At 47.5% G+C, this 22,601-nt stretch overlaps 1 protein-coding gene across 2 annotated transcripts in view; it reads left to right on the forward strand.

Moving 5' to 3' along the window:
• Positions 1-22,601, forward strand: part of LOC144486846 (rho-related BTB domain-containing protein 2-like) — a 289,061-nt gene that overhangs the window by 133,322 nt on the left and 133,138 nt on the right. For both annotated transcript variants that reach the window (XM_078204866.1, XM_078204867.1), the window contains exon 7: positions 13,838-13,988. In XM_078204866.1, the coding sequence (XP_078060992.1) occupies positions 13,838-13,988 (151 nt within the window). The remainder of the gene's footprint in view (positions 1-13,837; positions 13,989-22,601) is intronic.

The raw sequence follows: 22,601 nt of genomic DNA on the forward strand, positions 1-22,601 counted from the left end.
TTTCTAAATGCGCATACATCCTACCTCTATGAATCCTCTCCAACAACTTCCCGACCACGGACGTCAAGCTCACCGGCCTATAATTTCCCAGGTTATCCTTCCTACCCTTCTTAAATAACGGGACCACATTAGCTATCCTCCAATCCTCTGGGACCTCACCTGTGTCCAGTGACGAGACAAAGATTTGTATCAGAGGCCCAGAGATTTCATCTCTCGTCTCCCTGAGCAGCTTTGGATAGATTCCATCAGGCCCTGGGGATTTGTCAGTCTTTATATTCCCTAAAAAACCGAACACTTCCTCCCTTGTAATGGAGATTTTCTCTAACAGGTCAACACTCCCCTCCGAGACACTCCCAGTCAACACCTGGAGAGTTGCAATAATAGCAGAGTTGTTGTGATGGGAGACTTTAATTTCCCAAACATAGATTGGAATATCCCTGGGGTAATGGGATTGGATGGGGAGGAGTTTGTTAGGTGTGTTCAGGAGGGTTTCCTGACAGAGCAAGTGGACAAGCCTACAAGAGGAGAGGCTGTACTTGATCTGATGCTGACCAATGAGCCTGGACAGGTGTCAGATCTCTCAGTGGGAGAGCATCTTGGGGATAGCGATCATAATTCTATCTCCTTTATGCTTGCATTGGAAAAAGAGAGGATCAGGCAAGCTAGGAAAGCATTTATATGGAGTAAGGGGAAATATAAAGACAAAAGGCAGCAAATTAGAGGAGTAAATTGGAAGGAGGTATTCTCGGGGAAATCTACTGAAGAGAGGTGGCAGATTTTCAAGGAATGTCTGTCTAGGGTTCTACAGGACAATGTCCCGAGCAGACAGGGAGGAGTTGGTAGGTTAAAGGAACCGTGGTTCACGAAAGCTGTGTGGAACCTAGTCGAGAAGAAAAGGAAAGCGTACAAAAGGTTCAGAGAGCTTGGCGAAGATTGGGATCTAGATGAGTATACGGCTTGTAGGAAGGGACTAAAGAAGGAAATTAGGAGAGCCAGAGGGGTCACGAGAAGGCCTTGGCAAGTAGAATTAAGGAAAACCCTAAGGTGTTCTATAAATATGTGAAGAGTAAAAGGATGAGACGTGAAGGAATAGTGCCTATAAAAGGTGAAGTTGGGAAAATCAGTATGGAACCCGTAGAAATGGCAGAGGTGCTCAATGAGCATTTTGCCTTGGTTTTCACAGAGGAGAAGGACCTGGGTGGATGGACTGTGGGCTTGCAGTGGACTGAAAAGATTGAGTATGTGGACTTTAACAAAGAGGTTGTGCTGGAATCTTTGAATGGCATCAAGATAGATAAGTCGCCGGGTCCGGATGGGATGTACCCCAGGTTACTGTGGGAGGCGAGGGAAGAGATTGCAGAGCCTCTGGCGATGATCTTTGCGTCGTCGATGGAGACGGGAGAGGTGCCGGAGGATTGGAGGATTGCGGATGTGGTTCCTATTTTCAAGAAGGGGAATAGGGATAGCCCAGGAAATTACCGACCGGTGAGTCGAACCTCAGTAATTGGTAAGCTGATGGAGAAGATCCTGAGGGACAAGATTTATGAGCATTTAGAGAGGTTTAGTATGCTCAAGAATACTCAGCATGGCTGGTGGAGTTCTTCGAAAATGTGACTAAACACATTGACGAAGGGAAAGCGGTAGATGTGGTTTATATGGATTTTAGCAAGGCGTTCGATAAGGTCCCCCATGCAAGGCTTGTAGAAAAAGTGAGAGGGCATGGGATCCAAGGGGCTGCTGCCCTGTGGATCCAGAACGGCTTGCCCAAAGGAGGCAGAGAGTGGGTATAGATGGGTCTTTTTCTAATTGGAGGTCGGTCACCAGTGGTGTGCCCCAGGGATCTGTTCTGGGACCCTTGCATTGTGTTGATGAAGGTAGGGCGGTTGATGTCATATACATGGATTTTAGTAAGGCGTTTGATAAGGTCCCCCATGGTCGGCTTATGATGAAAGTAAGGAGGTGTGGGATAGAGGGAAAGTTGGCCGATTGGATAGGTAACTGGCTATCTGATCGAAGACAGAGGGTGGTGGTGGATGGAAAATTTTCGGACTGGAGGCAGGTTGCTAGCAGAGTGCCGCAGGGATCGGTGCTTGGTCCTCTGCTCTTTGTGATTTTTATTAATGACTTAGAGGAGGGGGCTGAAGGGTGGATCAGTAAATTTGCTGATGACACCAAGATTGGTGGAGTAGTGGATGAGGTGGAGGGGTGTTGTAGGCTGCAAAGAGACATAGATAGGATGCAAAGCTGGGCTGAAAAATGGCAAATGGAGTTTAACCCTGATAAATGTGAGGTGATTCATTTTGGTAGGACAAATTTAAATGTGGATTACAGGGTCAAAGGTAGGGTTCTGAAGACTGTGGAGGAACAGAGAGATCTTGGGGTCCATATCCACAGATCTCTAAAGGTTGCCACTCAAGTGGATAGAGCTGTGAAGAAGGCATATAGTGTGTTAGCTTTTATTAACAGGGGGTTGGAGTTTAAGAGCCGTGGGGTTATGCTGCAACTGTACAGGACCTTGGTGAGACCGCATTTGGAATATTGCGTGCAGTTCTGGTCACCTCACTATAAGAAGGATGTGGAAGCGCTGGAAAGAGTGCAGAGGAGATTTACCAGGATGCTGCCTGGTTTGGAGTGTCGGTCTTATGAGGAAAGGTTGAGGGAGCTGGGGCTGTTCTCTCTGGAGCGGAGGAGATTGAGGGGAGACTTAATAGAGGTTTATAAAATGATGAAGGGGATAGATAGAGTGAACGTTCAAAGACTATTTCCTCGGGTGGATGGAGCTATTACAAGGGGGCATAACTATAGGGTTCATGGTGGGAGATATAGGAAGGATATCAGAGGTAGGTTCTTCACGCAGAGAGTGGTTGGGGTGTGGAATGGACTGCCTGCAGTAATAGTGGAGTCAGACACTTTAGGAACATTTCAGCGGTTATTGGATAGGCACATGGAGCACACCAGGATGGTAGGGAGTGGGATAGCTTGATCTTGGTTTCAGATGAAGGTCGGCACAACATCGTGGGCCGAAGGGCCTGTTCTGTGCTGTACTGTTCTATGTTCTATGTTCTATGCTGTTTGTCATTTTCACAAATGACCTGGATGAGGAAGCGGAGGGATGGGTTGGTAAGTTTGCCGACGACACGAAGGTTGGTGGGGTTGTGGATAGTTTGGAGGGATGTCAGAAGTTACAGAGGGACATAGATAGGATGCAAGACTGGGTGGAGAAGTGGCAGATGGACTTCAACCCAGATAAATGCGGAGTGGTCCATTTTGGCAGGTCAAATGGGATGAAGGAGTACAATATAAAGGGAAAGACTCTTAGTTCTGTCGAGGATCAGAAGGACCTTGGGGTCCGGGTCCATAGGACTCTGAAATCGGCCCTGCAGGTGGAGGAGGTGTTTAAGAAGGCGGATGGTGTGCTGGCCTTTATCAATCGAGGTATTGAGTTTAGGAGTCCGGGGATAATGATGCAGCTATATAAGACCCTCGTCAGACCCCACTTGGTGTCCTGTGCTCTGTTCTGGTCGCCTCATTACAGGAAGGATGTGGAAAAGATTGAAAGGGTGCAGAGGAGATTTACAAGGATGTTGCCTGGATTGAGTGGCATGCCTTATGAGGATAGGCTGAGGGAGCTCGGTCTTTTCTCCTTGGAGAGACGTAGGATGAGAGGAGACCTAATAGAGGTGTATAAGATGTTGAGAGGCATAGATCGGGTTGACTCTCAGAGGCTTTTTCCCAGGGTGGAAATGGCTGCTACGAGAGGACATAGGTTTAAGGTGCTGGGGTGTAAGTCCAGGGGAAATGTTTGGGGAAGTTTTTCACACAGAGGGTGGTGGGCAAGTGGAATTGGCTGCCGTCTGTGGTGGTGGAGGCAAACTCAATAAGGTCTTTTAAGAGACTCCTGGATGAGTACATGGGACATAGAACATAACATAGAACATAGAACAGTACAGCACAGAACAGGCCCTTCGGCCCACGATGTTGTGCCGAGCTTTATCTGAAACCAAGATCAAGCTATCCCACTCCCTTTCATCCTGGTGCGCTCCATGTGCCTATCCAATAACCGCTTAAATGTTCCTAAAGTGTCTGACTCCACTATCACTGCAGGCAGTCCATTCCACACCCCAACCACTCTCTGCGTAAAGAACCTACCTCTGATATCCTTCCTATATCTCCCACCACGAACCCTATAGTTATGCCCCCTTGTAATAGCTCCATCCACCCAAGGAAATAGTCTTTGAACGTTCACTCTATCTATCCCCTTCATCATTTTATAAACCTCTCTTAAGTCTTCCCCCAGGCTCCCCCGCTCCAGAGAGAACAGCCCTAGCTCCCTCAACCTTTCCTCATAAGACCTACCCTCCAAACCAGGCAGCATCCTGGTAAATCTCCTCTGCACTCGTTCCAGCGCTTCCACATCCTTCTTATAGTGAGGTGACCAGAACTGCACACAATATTCCAAATGTGGTCTCACCAAGGTCCTGTACAGTTGCAGCATAACCCCACGGCTCTTAAACTCCAACCCGCCTTACTAAAATCCATGGATATGACATCAACTGCCCTACCTTCATCAACACACTTAGTTACCTCCTCAAAAAATTCTATCAAATTTGTGAGGCACGACTTGCCCTTCACGAATCCGTGCTGACTATCCCGGATTAATCCGCATCTTTCTAAATGGTCGTAATAGGATGGAGACTTAATAGAATGGGTCTTAATAGGATGGAGGTTTACAGGTAGGCCTAAATGGTAGGGATATGTTCGGCACAACTTGTGGGTCCGAAGGGCCTGTTTTGTGCTGTAGTTTTCTCTGTTTCTATGTTTCTACACCCCTCTCCTTTGTGAATACCGATGCAAAGTATTCATTTAGGATCTCCCCTACTTCTTTGGGCTCTCAGCATAATTCCCCACTTTTGTCCCTGAGAGGTCCGATTTTTTCCCTGACAACCCTTTTGTTCCTAACGTATGAATAAAATGCCTTGGGATTCTCCTTAACCCTGTCTGCCAAGGACATTTCGTGACCCCTATTTCCCCTTCGAATTCCTCGTTTGAGTTCTTTCCTACTAATGAAAAGTGGAATTTTTTCAAGGAACAAATACTGGATGTCCTTGATAGGTATGTTCCTGTCAGGCAGGGAGGAAATGGCCGAGTGAGGGAACCATGGTTCACAAAAGAGGTGGAATGTCTTGTGAAAAGGAAGAGGGAAGCTTATGTAGGGATGAGGAAACAAGGTTCAGATGGCTCGATTGAGGGTTACAAGTTAGCAAGGAATGAGCTGAAAAAGGGGCTTAGGAGAGCTAGGAGGGGACATGAGAAGTCCTTGGCGGGTCGGATCAAGGAAAACCCCAAGGCTTTTTACTCTTATGTGAGGAATAAAAGAATGACCAGGGTGAGGTTAGGGCCGGTCAAGGACAGTAGTGGGAACTTGTGTATGGAGTCAGTAGAGATAGGCAAGGTGATGAATGAATACTTTTCTTCAGTGTTCACCAAGGAGAGGGGCCATGTTTTTGAGGAAGAGAAGGTGTTACAGGCTAATAGGCTGGAGGAAATAGATGTTCGGAGGGAGGATGTCTTGGCAGTTTTGAATAAACTGAAGGTCGATAAGTCCCCTGGGCCTGATGAAATGTATCCTAGGATTCTTTGGGAGGCAAGGGATGAGATTGCAGAGCCTTTGGCGTTGATCTTTGGGTCCTCGCTGTCCACGGGGATGGTGCCAGAGGACTGGAGAATGGCGAATGTTGTTCCTCTGTTTAAGAAAGGGAATAGAAATGACCCTGGTAATTATAGACCGGTTAGTCTTACTTCGGTGGTTGGTAAATTGATGGAAAGGGTCCTTAGGGATGGGATTTACGACCATTTAGAAAGATGCGGATTAATCCGAGATAGTCAGCACGGATTCGTGAAGGGCAAGTCGTGCCTCACAAATTTGATAGAATTTTTTGAGGAGGTAACTAAGTGTGTTGATGAAGGTAGGGCAGTTGATGTCATATACATGGATTTTAGTAAGGCGTTTGATAAGGTCCCCCATGGTCGGCTTATGATGAAAGTGAGGAGGTGTGGGATAGAGGGAAAGTTGGCCGATTGGATAGGCAACTGGCTGTCTGACCGAAGACAGAGGGTGGTGGTCGATGGAAAATTTTCGGATTGGAGGCAGGTTGCTAGCGGTGTGCCGCAGGGATCAGTGCTTGGTCCTCTGCTCTTTGTGATTTTTATTAATGACTTAGAGGAGGGGGCTGAAGGGTGGATCAGTAAATTTGCTGATGACACCAAGATTGGTGGAGTAGTGGATGAGGTGGAGGGCTGTTGTAGGCTGCAAAGAGACATAGATAGGATGCAAAGCTGGGCTGAAAAATGGCAAATGGAGTTTAACCCTGATAAATGTGAGGTGATTCATTTTGGTAGGACAAATTTAAATGTGGATTACAGGGTCAAAGGTAGGGTTCTGAAGACTGTGGAGGAACAGAGAGATCTTGGGGTCCATATCCACAGATCTCTAAAGGTTGCCACTCAAGTGGATAGAGCTGTGAAGAAGGCCTGTAGTGTGTTAGCTTTTATTAACAGGGGGTTGGAGTTTAAGAGCCGTGGGGTTATGCTGCAACTGTACAGGACCTTGGTGAGACCACATTTGGAATATTGTGTGCAGTTCTGGTCACCTCACTATAGGAAGGATGTGGAAGCGCTGGAAGGAGTGCAGAGGAGATTTACCAGGATGCTGCCTGGTTTGGAGGGTAGGTCATATGAGGAAAGGTTGAGGGAGCTGGGGCTATTCTCTCTGGAGCGGAGGAGGCTGAGGGGAGACTTAATAGAGGTGTATAAAATGATGAAGGGGATAGATAGAGTGAACGTTCAAAGACTATTTCCTCGGGTGGATGGAGCTATTACAAGGGGGCATAACTATAGGGTTCGTGGTGGGAGATACAGGACGGATATCAGAGGTAGGTTCTTTACGCAGAGAGTGGTTGGGGTGTGGAATGGACTGCCTGCAGTGATAGTGGAGTCAGACACTTTAGAAACATTTAAGCGGTTATTGGACAGGCACATGGAGCACACCAGGATGATAGGGAGTGGGATAGCTTGATCTTGGTTTCAGATAAAGCTCGGCACAACATCGTGGGCCGAAGGGCCTGTTCTGTGCTGTACTGTTCTATGTTCTATGTTCTACTTTCTTTGTACTCCTCCAGAGCTCCCTCCGTTTTTAGCTGCCTGGACCTAACGTACGCCTCTCTTTTCTTTTTGACCAATCCCTCAATTTCCCTGGTTATCCACGGTTCTCGAATCCTACCCTTCCTATCCTTCTTTTTTACAGGCACATGCCTATCCTGCAGCCCTAACAACTGTTCCTTAAAAGACTCCCACATGCCAGATGTGGATTTACCCTCAAACAGCCTCTCCCAATCAAGAGCTGCCAATTTCTGCCTAATCCCACTAAAGTTAGCCTTCCCCCAATCCAACACCTTACCCTTGGGACACCACTCATCCTTTTCCATCACTATCCTAAAGCTAACAGAATTGTGGTCACTATTTGCCACATGTTCCCCTACTGAAACTTTGAAGACCTGACCGGGCTCATTCCCCAGTACCAGGTCCAGTATAGCCCCCTCTCGAGTCGGGCTATCTACATATTGTTCCAAAGAACCCTCCTGTACGCATTTTACAAATTCCTCCCCATTCAGACTCCCAGCCCTACGCGATTTCCAATCTCTACCAGGGAAATTGAAGTCTCCCACTACAACAACCCTATTTTTCCTGCACCTATCCATTGTTACATAAGAACATAAGAAGAACATAAGAACATAAGAAATAGGAGCAGGAGTAGGCCATCTAGCCCCTCGAGCCTGGCCCGCCATTCAATAAGATCATGGCTGATCTGACGTGGATCAGTACCACTTACCCGCCTGATCCCCATAACACTTAATTCCCTTACCGATCAGGAATCCATCCATCCGCGCTTTAAACATATTCAGCGAGGTAGCCTCCACCACCTCAGTGGGCAGAGAATTCCAGAGATTCACCACCCTCTGGGAGAAGAAGTTCCTCCTCAACTCTGTCTTAAACCGACCCCCCTTTATTTTGAGGCTGTGTCCTCTAGTTTTAACTTCCTTACTAAGTGGAAAGAATCTCTCCGCCTCCACCCTATCCAGCCCCCGCATTATCTTATAAGTCTCCATAAGATCCCCCCTCATCCTTCTAAACTCCAACGAGTACAAACCCAATCTCCTCAGCCTCTCCTCATAATCCAAACCCCTCATCTCCGGTATCAACCTGGTGAACCTTCTCTGCACTCCCTCCAATGCCAATATATCCTTCCTCTGGTGCGGCCGCACTTGGAGTACTGTGTGCAGTTCTGGTCCCCACATTACAGGAAGGATGTGGAGGCTTTGGAGAGGGTGCAGAGGAGGTTTACCAGGATGTTGCCTGGTATGGAGGGGAGATCCTATGAGGAGAGGCTGAGGGATTTGGGATTGTTTTCGCTGGAAAGGCGGCGGCTAAGAGGGGATCTTATTGAAACATATAAGATGATTAGAGGTTTAGATAGGGTGGATAGTGATAGCCTTTTTCCTCTGATGGAGAAATCCAGCACGAGGGGGCATGGCTTTAAATTGAGGGGGGGTAGTTATAGAACCGATGTCAGGGGTAGGTTCTTTACCCAGAGGGTGGTGAGGGATTGGAATGCCCTGCCAGCATCAGTTGTAAATGCGCCTAGTTTGGGGGCGTTTAAGAGATCCGTAGATAGGTTCATGGACGAAAAGAAATTGGTTTAGGTTGGAGGGTCACAGTTTTTTTTTTTAACTGGTCGGTGCAACATCGTGGGCCGAAGGGCCTGTTCTGCGCTGTAATGTTCTATGTTCTATGTTCATATAAGGGGACCAATACTGCACACAGTATTCCAGCTGCGGCCTCACCAATGCCCTGTACAGGTGCATCAAGACATCCCTGCTTTTATATTCTATGCCCTTCGCAATATAGGCCAACATCCCATTTGCCTTCTTGATCACCTGTTGTACCTGCAGACTGGGCTTTTGCGTCTCATGCACAAGGACCCCCAGGTCCCTTTGCACGGTAGCATGTTTTAATTTGTTTCCATTGAGATAGTAATCCCATTTGTTATTATTTCCTCCAAAGTGTATAACCTCGCATTTCTCAACGTTATACTCCATTTGCCATATCCTCGCCCACTCACTCAGCCTGTCCAAATCTCTCTGCAGATCTTCTCCGTCCTCCACACGATTCACTTTTCCACTTATCTTTGTGTCGTCTGCAAACTTCGTTACCCTACACTCCGTCCCCTCCTCCAGATCATCTATATAAATGGTAAACAGTTGCGGCCCGAGTACCGATCCCTGCGGCACGCCACTAGTTACCTTCCTCCAACCGGAAAAACACCCATTTATTCCGACTCTTTGCTTCCTGTCGGATAGCCAGTCCCCAATCCACTTTAACACACTACCCCCAACTCCGTGTGCCCTAATCTTCTTCAGCAGCCTTTTATGGGGCACCTTATCAAACGCCTTTTGGAAATCCAAAAACACCGCATCCACCGGTTCTCCTCCATCATCCGCCCTCGTCACATCTTCATAAAAATCCAACATGTTCGTCAAGCACGACTTTCCCCTCATGAATCCATGCTGCGTCTGATTGATCGAACTATTTCTATCCAGATGCCCTGCTATCTCCTCTTTAATAATGGATTCCAGCATTTTCCCTACTACAGACGTTAAGCTGACCGGCCTATAGTTACCCGCCTTTTGTCTCCTTCCTTTTTTAAACAGCGGCGTAACATTAGCCGTTTTCCAATCAACCGGCGCTACCCCAGAATGCAACGAGTTTTGATAAATAATCACTAACGCATCCACTATTACCTCTGACATTTCTTTCAATACCCTGGGATGCATTCCATCCGGACCTGGGGACTTGTCCACCTTCAGTCCCATTAGTCTACCCAGCACTGCCTCTCTGGTAACATTAATCGTATTAAGTATTTCTCCTGCTGCCAACCCTCTATCGTTAATATTTGGCAAACTATTTGTGTCCTCCACCGTGAAGACCGACACAAAAAACGTATTTAAAGACTCAGCCATATCCTCATTTCCCACTATTAACTCCACCCTCTTGTCCTCCAAGGGTCCAACATTCACTCTAGCCACTCTATTCCTTTTTATATATTTATAAAAACTTTTACTATCATTTTTTATATTAATTGCTAGCCTAGCTTCATAGTCTATCCTTCCTTTCTTTATCGCTTTCTTAGTCTCTCTTTGTTGTTTCTTAAATTTTTCCCAATCACTTGTTTCTCCACTATTTTTGGCCACTCTGTACGCAGCTGTTTTTATTTTAATACTCTCCTTTATTTCCTTTGTTATCCACGGCTGGTTCTCCCTTTTCTTACAATCCTTGTTTTTTGCTGGAATATATTTTTGCTGAGAACTGAAAAGGATCTCCTGAAAAATCCTCCACTGTTCCTCAGCTATCCTACCTGCCAGCCTGCTCTCCCAGTCTACCTTAGCCAATTCATCCCTCATCCTATCATATTTCCCTCTGTTCAAACAGAGGACACTGGTTTGAGACCAAACTTTCTCCTCTTCCATCTGAATCAGAAATTCGACCATATTGTGGTCACTAGACCCAAGAGGGTCCTTCACAATAAGATCCTTAATTCTACCTACCTCGTTACACAATACCAGATCCAAAATAGCTCGTTCCCTCGTCGGTTCCGTAACATGCTGTTCAAGAAAACTATCCCGACAGCATTCTAAGAACTCTTCCTCCATTCCACCCTTACCGACTTGAGTCTGCCAGTCAATGTGCATGTTGAAGTCCCCCATGATTATTGCCGTTCCGTTTTTACACGCATCCCTTATCTGCTTGTTTACAGCCCTCCCTACCTCAACATTATTATTTGGGGGCCTATATACCACACCTACTAGTGTCTTTCTCCCTCTACTATTCCTCATCTCTACCCATAACGATTCCACGTTTTGTTCCTCAGAGCCTATGTCATCCCTCAGTACTACCCTGATATTATCTCTTATTAATAGCGCGACCCCACCACCTTTTCCTTCCTGTCTATTCTTCCTAAACGCCTGATACCCCTGGATATTCATCTCCCAGTCCTGGTCACCTTTCAGCCACGTTTCTGTAATGGCCACTAGATCGTACCCACTTGTGCTGATTTGCACCATCAACTCATTCACCTTGTTCCGAATGCTTCGTGCATTCAGGCAAAGTGTCCTTATTCCAGCTTTTATCTGAACCCGCTTTGATGAGTCGCGAACACCGTCTCCCTCTACTCCCTTATCTAAATTACCGCCTTCATTCACTTGCACCCTCTCCTCTACCATTAATTTTGTAATTCCCCTTACCCCTGCATCCTCCCCCCCATCAATTAGTTCCTTGATCCTAGTCAACTCTTCTAGCTCCCCTCCCCCCAACCTATCTAGTTTAAATTCTCCCCAGGAGCCTTAGCCAACCTGCCGGCCAGGATATTGGTCCCCGTGTGATTCAAGTTCCACCCGTTTTTTGTATACAGATCACCCCTGCCCCTAAAGAGGTCCCAATGGTCCAGGAACCTGAATCCCTGCCCCCTGCACCAGTCCCTCAGCCACACATTCATCCTCCACCTCACTCCATTCCTGCCCTCACCTTCCCGTGGCACAGGCAGTAATCCTGAGATTACTACCTTTGCTTTCCTCTTTCTCAGCTGTCTCCCTAATTCCCTGTACTCCCTTTTCATGACCCCTTCTCCCTTCCTACCCACATCAGCGGTACCAATATGTACCGCTACCTCAGGCTCCTCTCCCTCCCACCTCAGGATTTCCGGGACGCGACTAGCGACATCCTGGATCCCGGCCCCAGGGAGGCAGACCACCATGCGAGAATCCCGCCTACCTCCGCAGAAACGCCTGTCTGTCCCCTTCACCATCGAGTCCCCGATTAATACCGCCTTCCTCCTCTTTTCCTTGGCCCTCTGAGTTACAGGGCTGGACTCCACTGCGGAGACACGGCCACTGCTGCTTCCCCCAGGCGGGCTGTCCCCCCCAGCAGTACTCAAGCAGGAGTACTTGTTGTGCAGGGGCAAATCCACCGGGGTGCTCTCAACCACCCTAGCCTTACCCTTCCTGGCCGTCACCCACTTGGCCTCTTCCCGTGGCCCTGGTGTGACCACCTGATGATAGCTCTTGTCTATCACCTCCCCATTCTCCCTCATCAGCCTATGATCCTCGAGCTGCAGTTCCAGCTCCCTAACACGGTCCCTCAGGAACCGCAGCTCGACACACCCCTCACAGATGTGGATGTCCGGGAGGCCAGATGCCTCCAGGACCTCCCACATCCTACACTGGGAACAACACACTGGTTTCACACTCATACTGGACACTTTATGTCAAGTAAGACAGTGAAAAGTTAATAAGAATGTAAGGAAACAAAAACTCACCCCTGCTCGTCCAAGCCCTCTGAGCCAAAGCCCTGACAGCTCACTCAACTTCCCACTCACTCTGCTGCCCGCTACGATGCTGCCCGCTGTATACTTTGGTGCACTTTTAAACCCTCCAAAAACTTCCCCAGGCCTCTGCTGGCCTGACTTCCGGTTTTGAAAAAAACCTCCGATTTTAAACCCAAAATTAACTGAAAAAATAAATAATTAATTACAGTCAGAAAACCCACTCTCTTACCCTCAGCCTGCTCCTGGGAACAATTATCTCCTGACATATCCATTCTTCCACTTCCCTTGGGCTGTTGGGGGGCCTGTAGTACACCCCCAACATAGTGACTGCGCCCTTCCTGTTTCTGAGCTCCACCCAGAGTGACTCGTTACACGACCCCTCTGAATTGTCCTCCCTCTGCACCGCTGTAATATGCACTCTAACTAATGCCCTCCATACCAAGCACAGTGGGACGGCACGGTATCACAGTGGTTAGCACTGCTGCTTCACAGCTCCAGGGTCCCGGGTTCGATTCCCGGCTCGGGTCACTGTCTGTGTGGAGTTTGCATGTTCTCCTCGTGTCTGCGTGGGTTTCCTCCGGTTGCTCCGGTTTCCTCCCACAGTCCAAAGATGTGCGGGTTAGGTTGATTGGCTAGGTTAAAAAAATTGCCCCTTAGAGTCCTGAGATGCGTAGGTTAGAGGGATTAGCAGGTAAATATGTGGGGGTAGGGCCTGGGTGGGATTGTGGTCGGTGCAGACTCGATGGGCCGAATGGCCTCCTTCTGCACTGTAGGGTTTCTATGATTCTATGATAATACTGCTACTCCCCCACCTCTTTTGGCCCCTCCTCTGTCTCGCCTAAAACACTTGTACCCCGGAATATTCAGCTGCCAGTCCTGTCCCTCTTTCAACCAAGTCTCTGTCACCGCAACCACATCCAAATTCCTCGTAAGCATTGAGGCCCTAAGTTCGTCTGTCTTACCTGCTACGCTCCTTGCATTGAAGTATAAGCACTCCAGACCTCCAGGCCCAGTGAGGTCATCCTCCCCCAGAGTGCTCTTCTTCTTTGCCAGCCTTGTCCTGGCCCCAAGCCACACTACCAGAAGAATTTGGAGTCTTTGGAGATTGTACAGAAAAGATTTACCAGGATGTTGCTTGGTATGGAGGGCATTATCTATGAGGAGGGCCTGCTCCTGTGCTGTACTTTCCTTTGCTTTTTGATATTTCAACCCCTTGCCCGGCTTTGTGATCCTAAATGAAGTCCAGGATCTTGTCGGACCTTCTATTCACCAGCTGAAAACGTTCTCAGTTTAAGAATCGCGCTCCCTCTAACAGTTGCTGTTGGAGGTGAGATTTTTGAAGTGTACTGTTGTTTCCACGATGTAACTGGCGTCATTATGATAATTAATCCCCTCTATCAGGTCTCGTTGCTGGACTGCAGCGGTGGCTGCGTGAAGTCAGTCCTCAACTTTCTCTACACTGGACAGCTGATGTTGAATCAACAGGCAGATGCAATCGAACTGATAGTAGTTTCAGACCGGCTGTGCTTGTCCGGACTTGTTGCACTGGCAGGTAAATACCAAACTCTATGTTCCACCAACTGGACATTCAGCACAGGAAACTGTCAACAACAAGACCGACACTCGTACAGGTAAACACTGACTCACTCAGTACAGGTAAACACCGACTCACTCAGTACAGGCAAACAGCGACTCACTCAGTACAGGTAAACACTGACTCACTCAGTACAGGTAAACACCGACTCACTCAGTACAGGTAAACAACGACTCACTCAGTACAGGTAAACTCCGACTCACTCAGTACAGGAAACACCGACTCACTCAGTGCAGGTAAACACTGACTCACTCAGTACAGGTAAACACCGACTCACTCAGTACAGGCAAACACCAACTCACTCAGTACAGGTAAACACCAACTCACTCAGTACAGGCAAACACCAACTCACTCAGTACAGGTAAACACTGACTCACTCAGTACAGGCAAACACCAACTCACTCAGTACAGGCAAACACCAACTCACCCAGTACAGGTAAACACTGACTCACTCAGTACAGGCAAACACCAACTCGCTCAGTACAGGCAAACACCAACTCGCTCAGTACAGGCAAACACCAACTCGCTCAGTACAGGCAAACACCAACTCGCTCAGTACAGGAAAACACCGACTCACTCAGTACAGGTAAACTCCGATTCAGAGTACAGGTAAACTCCAACTCACTCAGTACAGGTAAACACTGACTCACTCAGTACAGGTAAACACCGACTCACTCAGTACAGGTAAACTCCGACTCACTGAGTACAGGTAAACTCCAACTCACTCAGTACAGGTAAACACCAACTCACTCAGTACAGGCAAACACCAACTCACTCAGTACAGGTAAACACTGACTCACTCAGTACAGGCAAACACCAACTCACTCAGTACAGGCAAACGCCAACTCACCCAGTACAGGTAAACACTGACTCACTCAGTACAGGCAAACACCAACTCGCTCAGTACAGGCAAACACCAACTCGCTCAGTACAGGCAAACACCAACTCGCTCAGTACAGGCAAACACCAACTCGCTCAGTACAGGCAAACACCAACTCGCTCAGTACAGGCAAACACCGACTCGCTCAGTGCAGGAAAACACCGACTGATTCAGTACAGGTAAACACCGACTCACTCGGTACAGGCAAACACCGACTCGCTCAGTACAGGTAAACTCCGACTCACTCAGTACAGGAAGACAATGACTCACTCAGTACAGGTAAACACCGACTCTCTCAGTACTGGTAAACACAGACTCAGTACAGGTAAACATCAACTCACTCAGTACAGGTAAACACCGACTCACTGAGTACAGGTAAACTCCAACTCACTCAGTACAGGTCAACGCCGACTCAGTACAGGTAAACACCGGCACAGTCACTGCAGGAAACACCGACTCACTCAGTACAGGTAAACACTGACTCACTCAGTACAGGTAAACACCGACTCACTCAGTACAGGTAAACACCGACTCACTCAGTACAGGTAAAAACCGACTCACTCAGTACAGGTCAACACCGACTCACTCAGTACAGGTAAACACCGACTCACTCAGTACAGGTAAAAACCGACTCACTCAGTACAGGTAAACACCGACTCACTCAGTACAGGTAAACACCGACTCACTCAGTACAGGTAAACACCGACTCACTCAGTACAGGTAAACACCGACTCACTCAGTACAGGTAAACACCGACTCACTCAGTACAGGTAAACACCGACTCACTCAGTACAGGTAAACACCGACTCACTCAGTACAGGTAAACACAGACTCCCTCAGTACAGGTAAACTCTTTCTCACTCAGTGCAGGTAACACTTCCGCACTCAGTACAAGCAAACACCGACTCACTCAGTACAGGCAAACACTGACTCACTCAGTACAGGTAATCACTGACTCACTCAGTACAGGTAATCACTGACTCAGTACAGGTAATCGCCGCTCACTCTGTACAGGTAATCACTGACTCACTCTGTACAGGTAATCGCCGACTCACTCTACAGGTAAATGCCGACTCACTCAGTACAGGTAAACGCCGACTCACTCACTTCAGGAAAGCACCGACTCACTCAGTACAGGCAAACTCCAACTCACTCAGTACAGGTAAACACTGACGCGCTCAGTACAGGTAAACACTTCCTCACTCAGTACAGGTAAACACTTTCTTACTCAGTACAGGTAAACACTTTCTTACTCAGTACAGGTAAACACTTTCTTACTCAGTACAGGTAAACACTTTCTTACTCAGTACAGGTAAACACCGACTCACTCAGTACAGGTAACACCGACTCACTCAGTACAGGAAACACTGACTCACTCCGTACAGGAAACACCGACTGACTCAGTACAGGCAAACACTGACTCACTCAGTACAGGTAAACGCCGACTGACTCAGTACAGGCAAACGCCGACTCACTCAGTACAGGTAAATGCCGACTCACTCAGTACAGGTAAACACCGACTCACTCAGTACAGGTAAACACCGACTCACTCAGGTCAGGTAAATGCCGACTCACTCAGTACAGGTAAATGCCGACTCACTCAGTACAGGTAAACACCGACTCACTCAGTACAGGTAAACACTGACTCACTCAGTACAGGTAAATGCCGACTCACTCAGTACAGGTAAATGCCGACTCACTCAGTACAGGTAAACGCCAACTCACTCAGTACAGGTAAACGCCAACTCACTCAGTACAGGTAAACACCGACTAACTCAGTACAGGTAAACACCGACTAACTCAGTACAGGTAAACACCGACTCACTCAGTACAGGTAAACACCGACTCACTCAGTACAGGTAAACACCGACTCACTCAGTACAGGTAAACACCGACTCACTCAGTACAGGTAAACACTGACTCACTCAGTACAGGAAACACTGACTCACTCAGTACAGGAAACACGGACTCATTCAGTACAGGTAAACACTGACTCACTCAGTACAGGTAAACACCGACTCACTCAGTACAGGTAAACACTGACTCACTCAGTACAGGTAAACACTGACTCACTCAGTACAGGTAAACACTGACTCACTCAGTACAGGAAACACTGACTCACGCAGTACAGGAAACACGGACTCATTCAGTACAGGTAAACATCGACTTACTCAGTACAGGTAAACACTGACTCACTCAGTACAGGTAAACACTGACTCACTCAGTACAGGAAACACTGACTCACGCAGTACAGGAAACACGGACTCATTCAGTACAGGTAAACATCGACTTACTCAGTACAGGTAAATACTGACTCACTCAGTACAGGTAAACACTGACTCACTCAGTACAGGTAAACACCGACTCACTCAGTACAAGTAAACACTGACTCACTCAGTACAGGTAAACACCGACTCACTCAGTACAGGTAAACACTGACTCACTCAGTACAGGTAAACGCCGACTCACTCAGTACAGGAAACACCGACTCACTCAGTACAGGTAAACACCGACTCACTCAGTACAGGTAAACACTGACTCACTCACTACAGGTAAACACCGACTGACTCAGTACAGGAAACACTGACTCACTCAGTACAGGTAAACACCGACTCACTCAGTACAGGAAACACTGACTCGCTCAGTTCAGGCAAACATCGACTTACTCAGTACAGGAAACACTGACTCACTCAGTACAGGTAAACACCGACTCACTCAGTACAGGTAAACACTGACTCGCTCAGTTCAGGCAAACATCGACTTACTCAGTACAGGTAAACACTGACTCACTCAGTACAGGTAAACACCGACTCACTCAGTACAGGTAAACGCCGACTCACTCAGTACAGGTAAACACCGACTCACCCAGTACAGGTAAACACTGACTCAGTACAGGAAACACTGACTCACTCAGTACAGGTAAACACCGACTCACTCAGTACAGGTAAACACCAACTCACTCAGTTCAGGTAAACACTGACTCACTCAGTACAGGAAACACTGACTCACTCAGTACAGGTAAACACCGACTCACTCAGTACAGGTCAACACTGACTCACTCAGTTCAGGTAAACACTGACTCACTCAGTACAGGAAAACACCGACTCACTCAGTACAGGTAAACACCGACTCACTCTGTACAGGTAAACACCGACTCACTCAGTACAGGTAAACACCGACTCACTCAGTACAGGTAAACACCGACTCACTCAGTACAGGTAAACACTGACTCACTCAGTACAGGTAAACACCGACTCACTCAGTACAGGTCAACACTGACTCACTCAGTACAGGTAAACACCGACTCACTCAGTACAGGTAAACACCGACTCACTCTGTACAGGTAAACACCGACTCACTCAGTACAGGTAAACACCGACTCACTCAGTACAGGTCAACACTGACTCACTCAGTTCAGGTAAACACTGACTCACTCAGTACAGGAAAACACTGACTCACTCAGTACAGGTAAACACCGACTCACTCAGTACAGGTAAACACCGACTCACTCAGTACAGGTCAACACCGACTCACTCAGTACAGGTAAACACTGACTCACTCAGTACAGGTAAACACCGACTCACTCAGTACAGGTAAACACCGACTCACTCAGTACAGGTAAACACCGACTCACTCAGTACAGGTAAACACCGACTCACTCAGTACAGGTAAACACCGACTCACTCAGTACAGGTAAACACCGACTCACTCAGTTCAGGTAAACACTGACTCACTCAGTACAGGTAAACACTGACTCACTCAGTACAGGAAACACTGACTCACTCAGTACAGGTAAACACCGACTCACTCAGTACAGGTAAACACCGACTCACTCAGTTCAGGTAAACACCGACTCACTCAGTACAGGTAAACACCGACTCACTCAGTACAGGTAAACACCGACTCACTCAGTACAGGTAAACACCGACTCACTCAGTACAGGTAAACACCGACTCACTCAGTACAGGTAAACACCGACTCACTCAGTACAGGTAAACACCGACTCACTCAGTACAGGTAAACAACGACTCACTCAGTACAGGTAAACACCGACTCACTCAGTACAGGTAAACACCGACTCACTCAGTACAGGTAAACACCGACTCACTCAGTACAGGTAAATACCGACTCACTCAGTACAGGTAAACACCGACTCACTCAGTACAGGTAAACACCGACTCACTCAGTACAGGTAAACACTGACTCACTCAGTACAGGTAAACACTGACTCACTCAGTACAGGTCAACGCTGACTCACTCAGTACAGGTAAACGCCGACTCACTCAGTACAGGTAAACGCCGACTCACTCAGTACAGGTAAACACCGACTCACTCAGTACAGGTAAACACTGACTCACTCAGTACAGGTAAACACTGACTCACTCAGTACAGGCAAACATCGACTCACTCAGTACAGGTAAACGCCGACTCACTCAGTACAGGTAAACGCTGACTCACTCAGTACAGGTAAACACCGACTCACTCAGTACAGGTAAACACTGACTCACTCAGTACAGGTAAACACCGACTCAGTCAGTACAGGTAAACGCTGACTCACTCAGTACAGGAAACACTGACTCACTCAGTACAGGAAACACCGACTCACTCAGTACAGGAAACACTGACTCACTCAGTACAGGTAAACATCAACTCACTCAGTACAGGTAAACACTGACTCACTCAGTACAGGTAAACACCGACTCACTCAGTACAGGTAAACACTGACTCACTCAGTACAGGTAAACACCGACTCACTCAGTACAGGTAAACACCGACTCACTCAGTACAGGTAAACATCAACTCACTCAGTACAGGTAAACACCGACTCACTCAGTACAGGTAAACACTGACTCACTCAGTACAGGTAAACACCGACTCACTCAGTACAGGTAAACACCGACTCACTCAGTACAGGTAAACACCGACTCACTCAGTACAGGAAAACACCGACTCACTCAGTACAGGTAAACACCGACTCACTCAGTACAGGTAACACCGACTCACTCAGTACAGGTAAACACCGACTCACTCAGTACAGGTAAACACTGACTCACTCAGTACAGGTAAACACCGACTCCCTCAGTACAGGTAACACCGACTCACTCAGTACAGGTAAACACCGACTCACTCAGTACAGGTAAACGCCGACTCACTCAGTACAGGAAACACCGACTCACTCAGTACAGGTAAACACCGACTCACTCAGTACAGGTAAACACCGACTCACTCAGTACAGGTAAACACCGACTCACTCAGTACAGGTAAACACCGACTCACTCAGTACAGGTAAACACCGACTCACTCAGTACAGGTAAACACCGACTCACTCAGTACAGGTAAACACCGACTCACTCAGTACAGGTAAACACCGACTCACTCAGTACAGGTAAACATCGACTCACTCAGTACAGGTAAACACTGACTCACTCAGTACAGGTAAACACCGACTCACTCAGTACAGGTAAACACCGACTCACTCAGTACAGGTAAACACCGACCCGCTCAGTACAGGTAAACACCGACTCACTCAGTACAGGGAAACACTGACTCACTCAGTACAGGTAAACACCGACTCACTCAGTACAGGTAAACACCGACTCACTCAGTACAGGTAAACACTGACTCACTCAGTACAGGTAAACACCGACTCACTCAGTACAGGTAAACACTGACTCACTCAGTACAGGTAAACACCGACTCACTCAGTACAGGTAACACCGACTCACTCAGTACAGGTAACACCGACTCACTCAGTACAGGTAAACACCGACTCACTCAGTACAGGTAAACACCGACTCACTCAGTACAGGTAACACCGACTCACTCAGTACAGGTAAACACCGACTCACTCAGTACAGGTAAACACCGACTCACTCAGTACAGGTAAACACCGACTCACTCAGTACAGGTAAACACCGACTCACTCAGTACAGGTCAACACCGACTCACTCAGTACAGGTAAACACCGACTCACTCAGTACAGGTAAACACTGACTCACTCAGTACAGGTAAACACCGACTCACTCAGTACAGGTAAACACCGACTCACTCAGTACAGGTAAACACTGACTCACTCAGTACAGGTAAACACTGACTCACTCAGTACAGGTAAACACCGACTCACTCAGTACAGGTAAACACCGACTCCCTCAGTACAGGTAAACACTTTCTCATTAAGTACAGGTAAACAGCAACTCACTCAGTACAGGTAAACACCAACTCACAGAGTACAGGTAAACACTGACTCGCTCAGTACAGGTAAACACTGACTCACTCAGTACAGGTAAACACTGACGCGCTCAGTACAGGTAAACACTTCCTCACTCAGTACAGGTAAACACTTTCTTACTCAGTACAGGTAAACACTTTCTTACTCAGTACAGGTAAACACTTTCTTACTCAGTACAGGTAAACACTTTCTTACTCAGTACAGGTAAACACTTTCTTACTCAGTACAGGTAAACACCAACTCACTCAGTACAGGTAACACCGACTCACTCAGTACAGGAAACACTGACTCACTCCGTACAGGAAACACCGACTGACTCAGTACAGGCAAACACCGACTCACTCAGTACAGGTAAACGCCGACTGACTCAGTACAGGCAAACGCCGACTCACTCAGTACAGGTAAATGCCGACTCACTCAGTACAGGTAAACACCGACTCACTCAGTACAGGTAAACACCGACTCACTCAGGTCAGGTAAATGCCGAATCACTCAGTACAGGTAAATGCCGACTCACTCAGTACAGGTAAACACCGACTCACTCAGTACAGGTAAACACTGACTCACTCAGTACAGGTAAATGCCGACTCACTCAGTACAGGTAAATGCCGACTCACTCAGTACAGGTAAACGCCAACTCACTCAGTACAGGTAAACGCCAACTCACTCAGTACAGGTAAACACCGACTAACTCAGTACAGGTAAACACCGACTCACTCAGTACAGGTAAACACCGACTCACTCAGTACAGGTAAACACCGACTCACTCAGTACAGGTAAACACCGACTCACTCAGTCCAGGTAAACACTGACTCACTCAGTACAGGAAACACTGACTCACTCAGTACAGGAAACACGGACTCATTCAGTACAGGTAAACACTGACTCACTCAGTACAGGTAAACACCGACTCACTCAGTACAGGTAAACACTGACTCACTCAGTACAGGTAAACACTGACTCACTCAGTACAGGTAAACACTGACTCACTCAGTACAGGAAACACTGACTCACGCAGTACAGGAAACACGGACTCATTCAGTACAGGTAAACACTGACTCACTCAGTACAGGTAAACACTGACTCACTCAGTACAGGTAAACACTGACTCACTCAGTACAGGAAACACTGACTCACGCAGTACAGGAAACACGGACTCATTCAGTACAGGTAAACATCGACTTACTCAGTACAGGTAAATACCGACTCACTCAGTACAGGTAAACACTGACTCACTCAGTACAGGTAAACACCGACTCACTCAGTACAAGTAAACACTGACTCACTCAGTACAGGTAAACACCGACTCACTCAGTACAGGTAAACACTGACTCACTCAGTACAGGTAAACGCCGACTCACTCAGTACAGGAAACACCGACTCACTCAGTACAGGTAAACACCGACTCACTCAGTACAGGTAAACACTGACTCACTCACTACAGGTAAACACCGACTGACTC

This window comes from Mustelus asterias, unplaced genomic scaffold (genome assembly GCF_964213995.1).
Source record: "Mustelus asterias unplaced genomic scaffold, sMusAst1.hap1.1 HAP1_SCAFFOLD_490, whole genome shotgun sequence".
Taxonomy (NCBI): domain Eukaryota; kingdom Metazoa; phylum Chordata; class Chondrichthyes; order Carcharhiniformes; family Triakidae; genus Mustelus; species Mustelus asterias.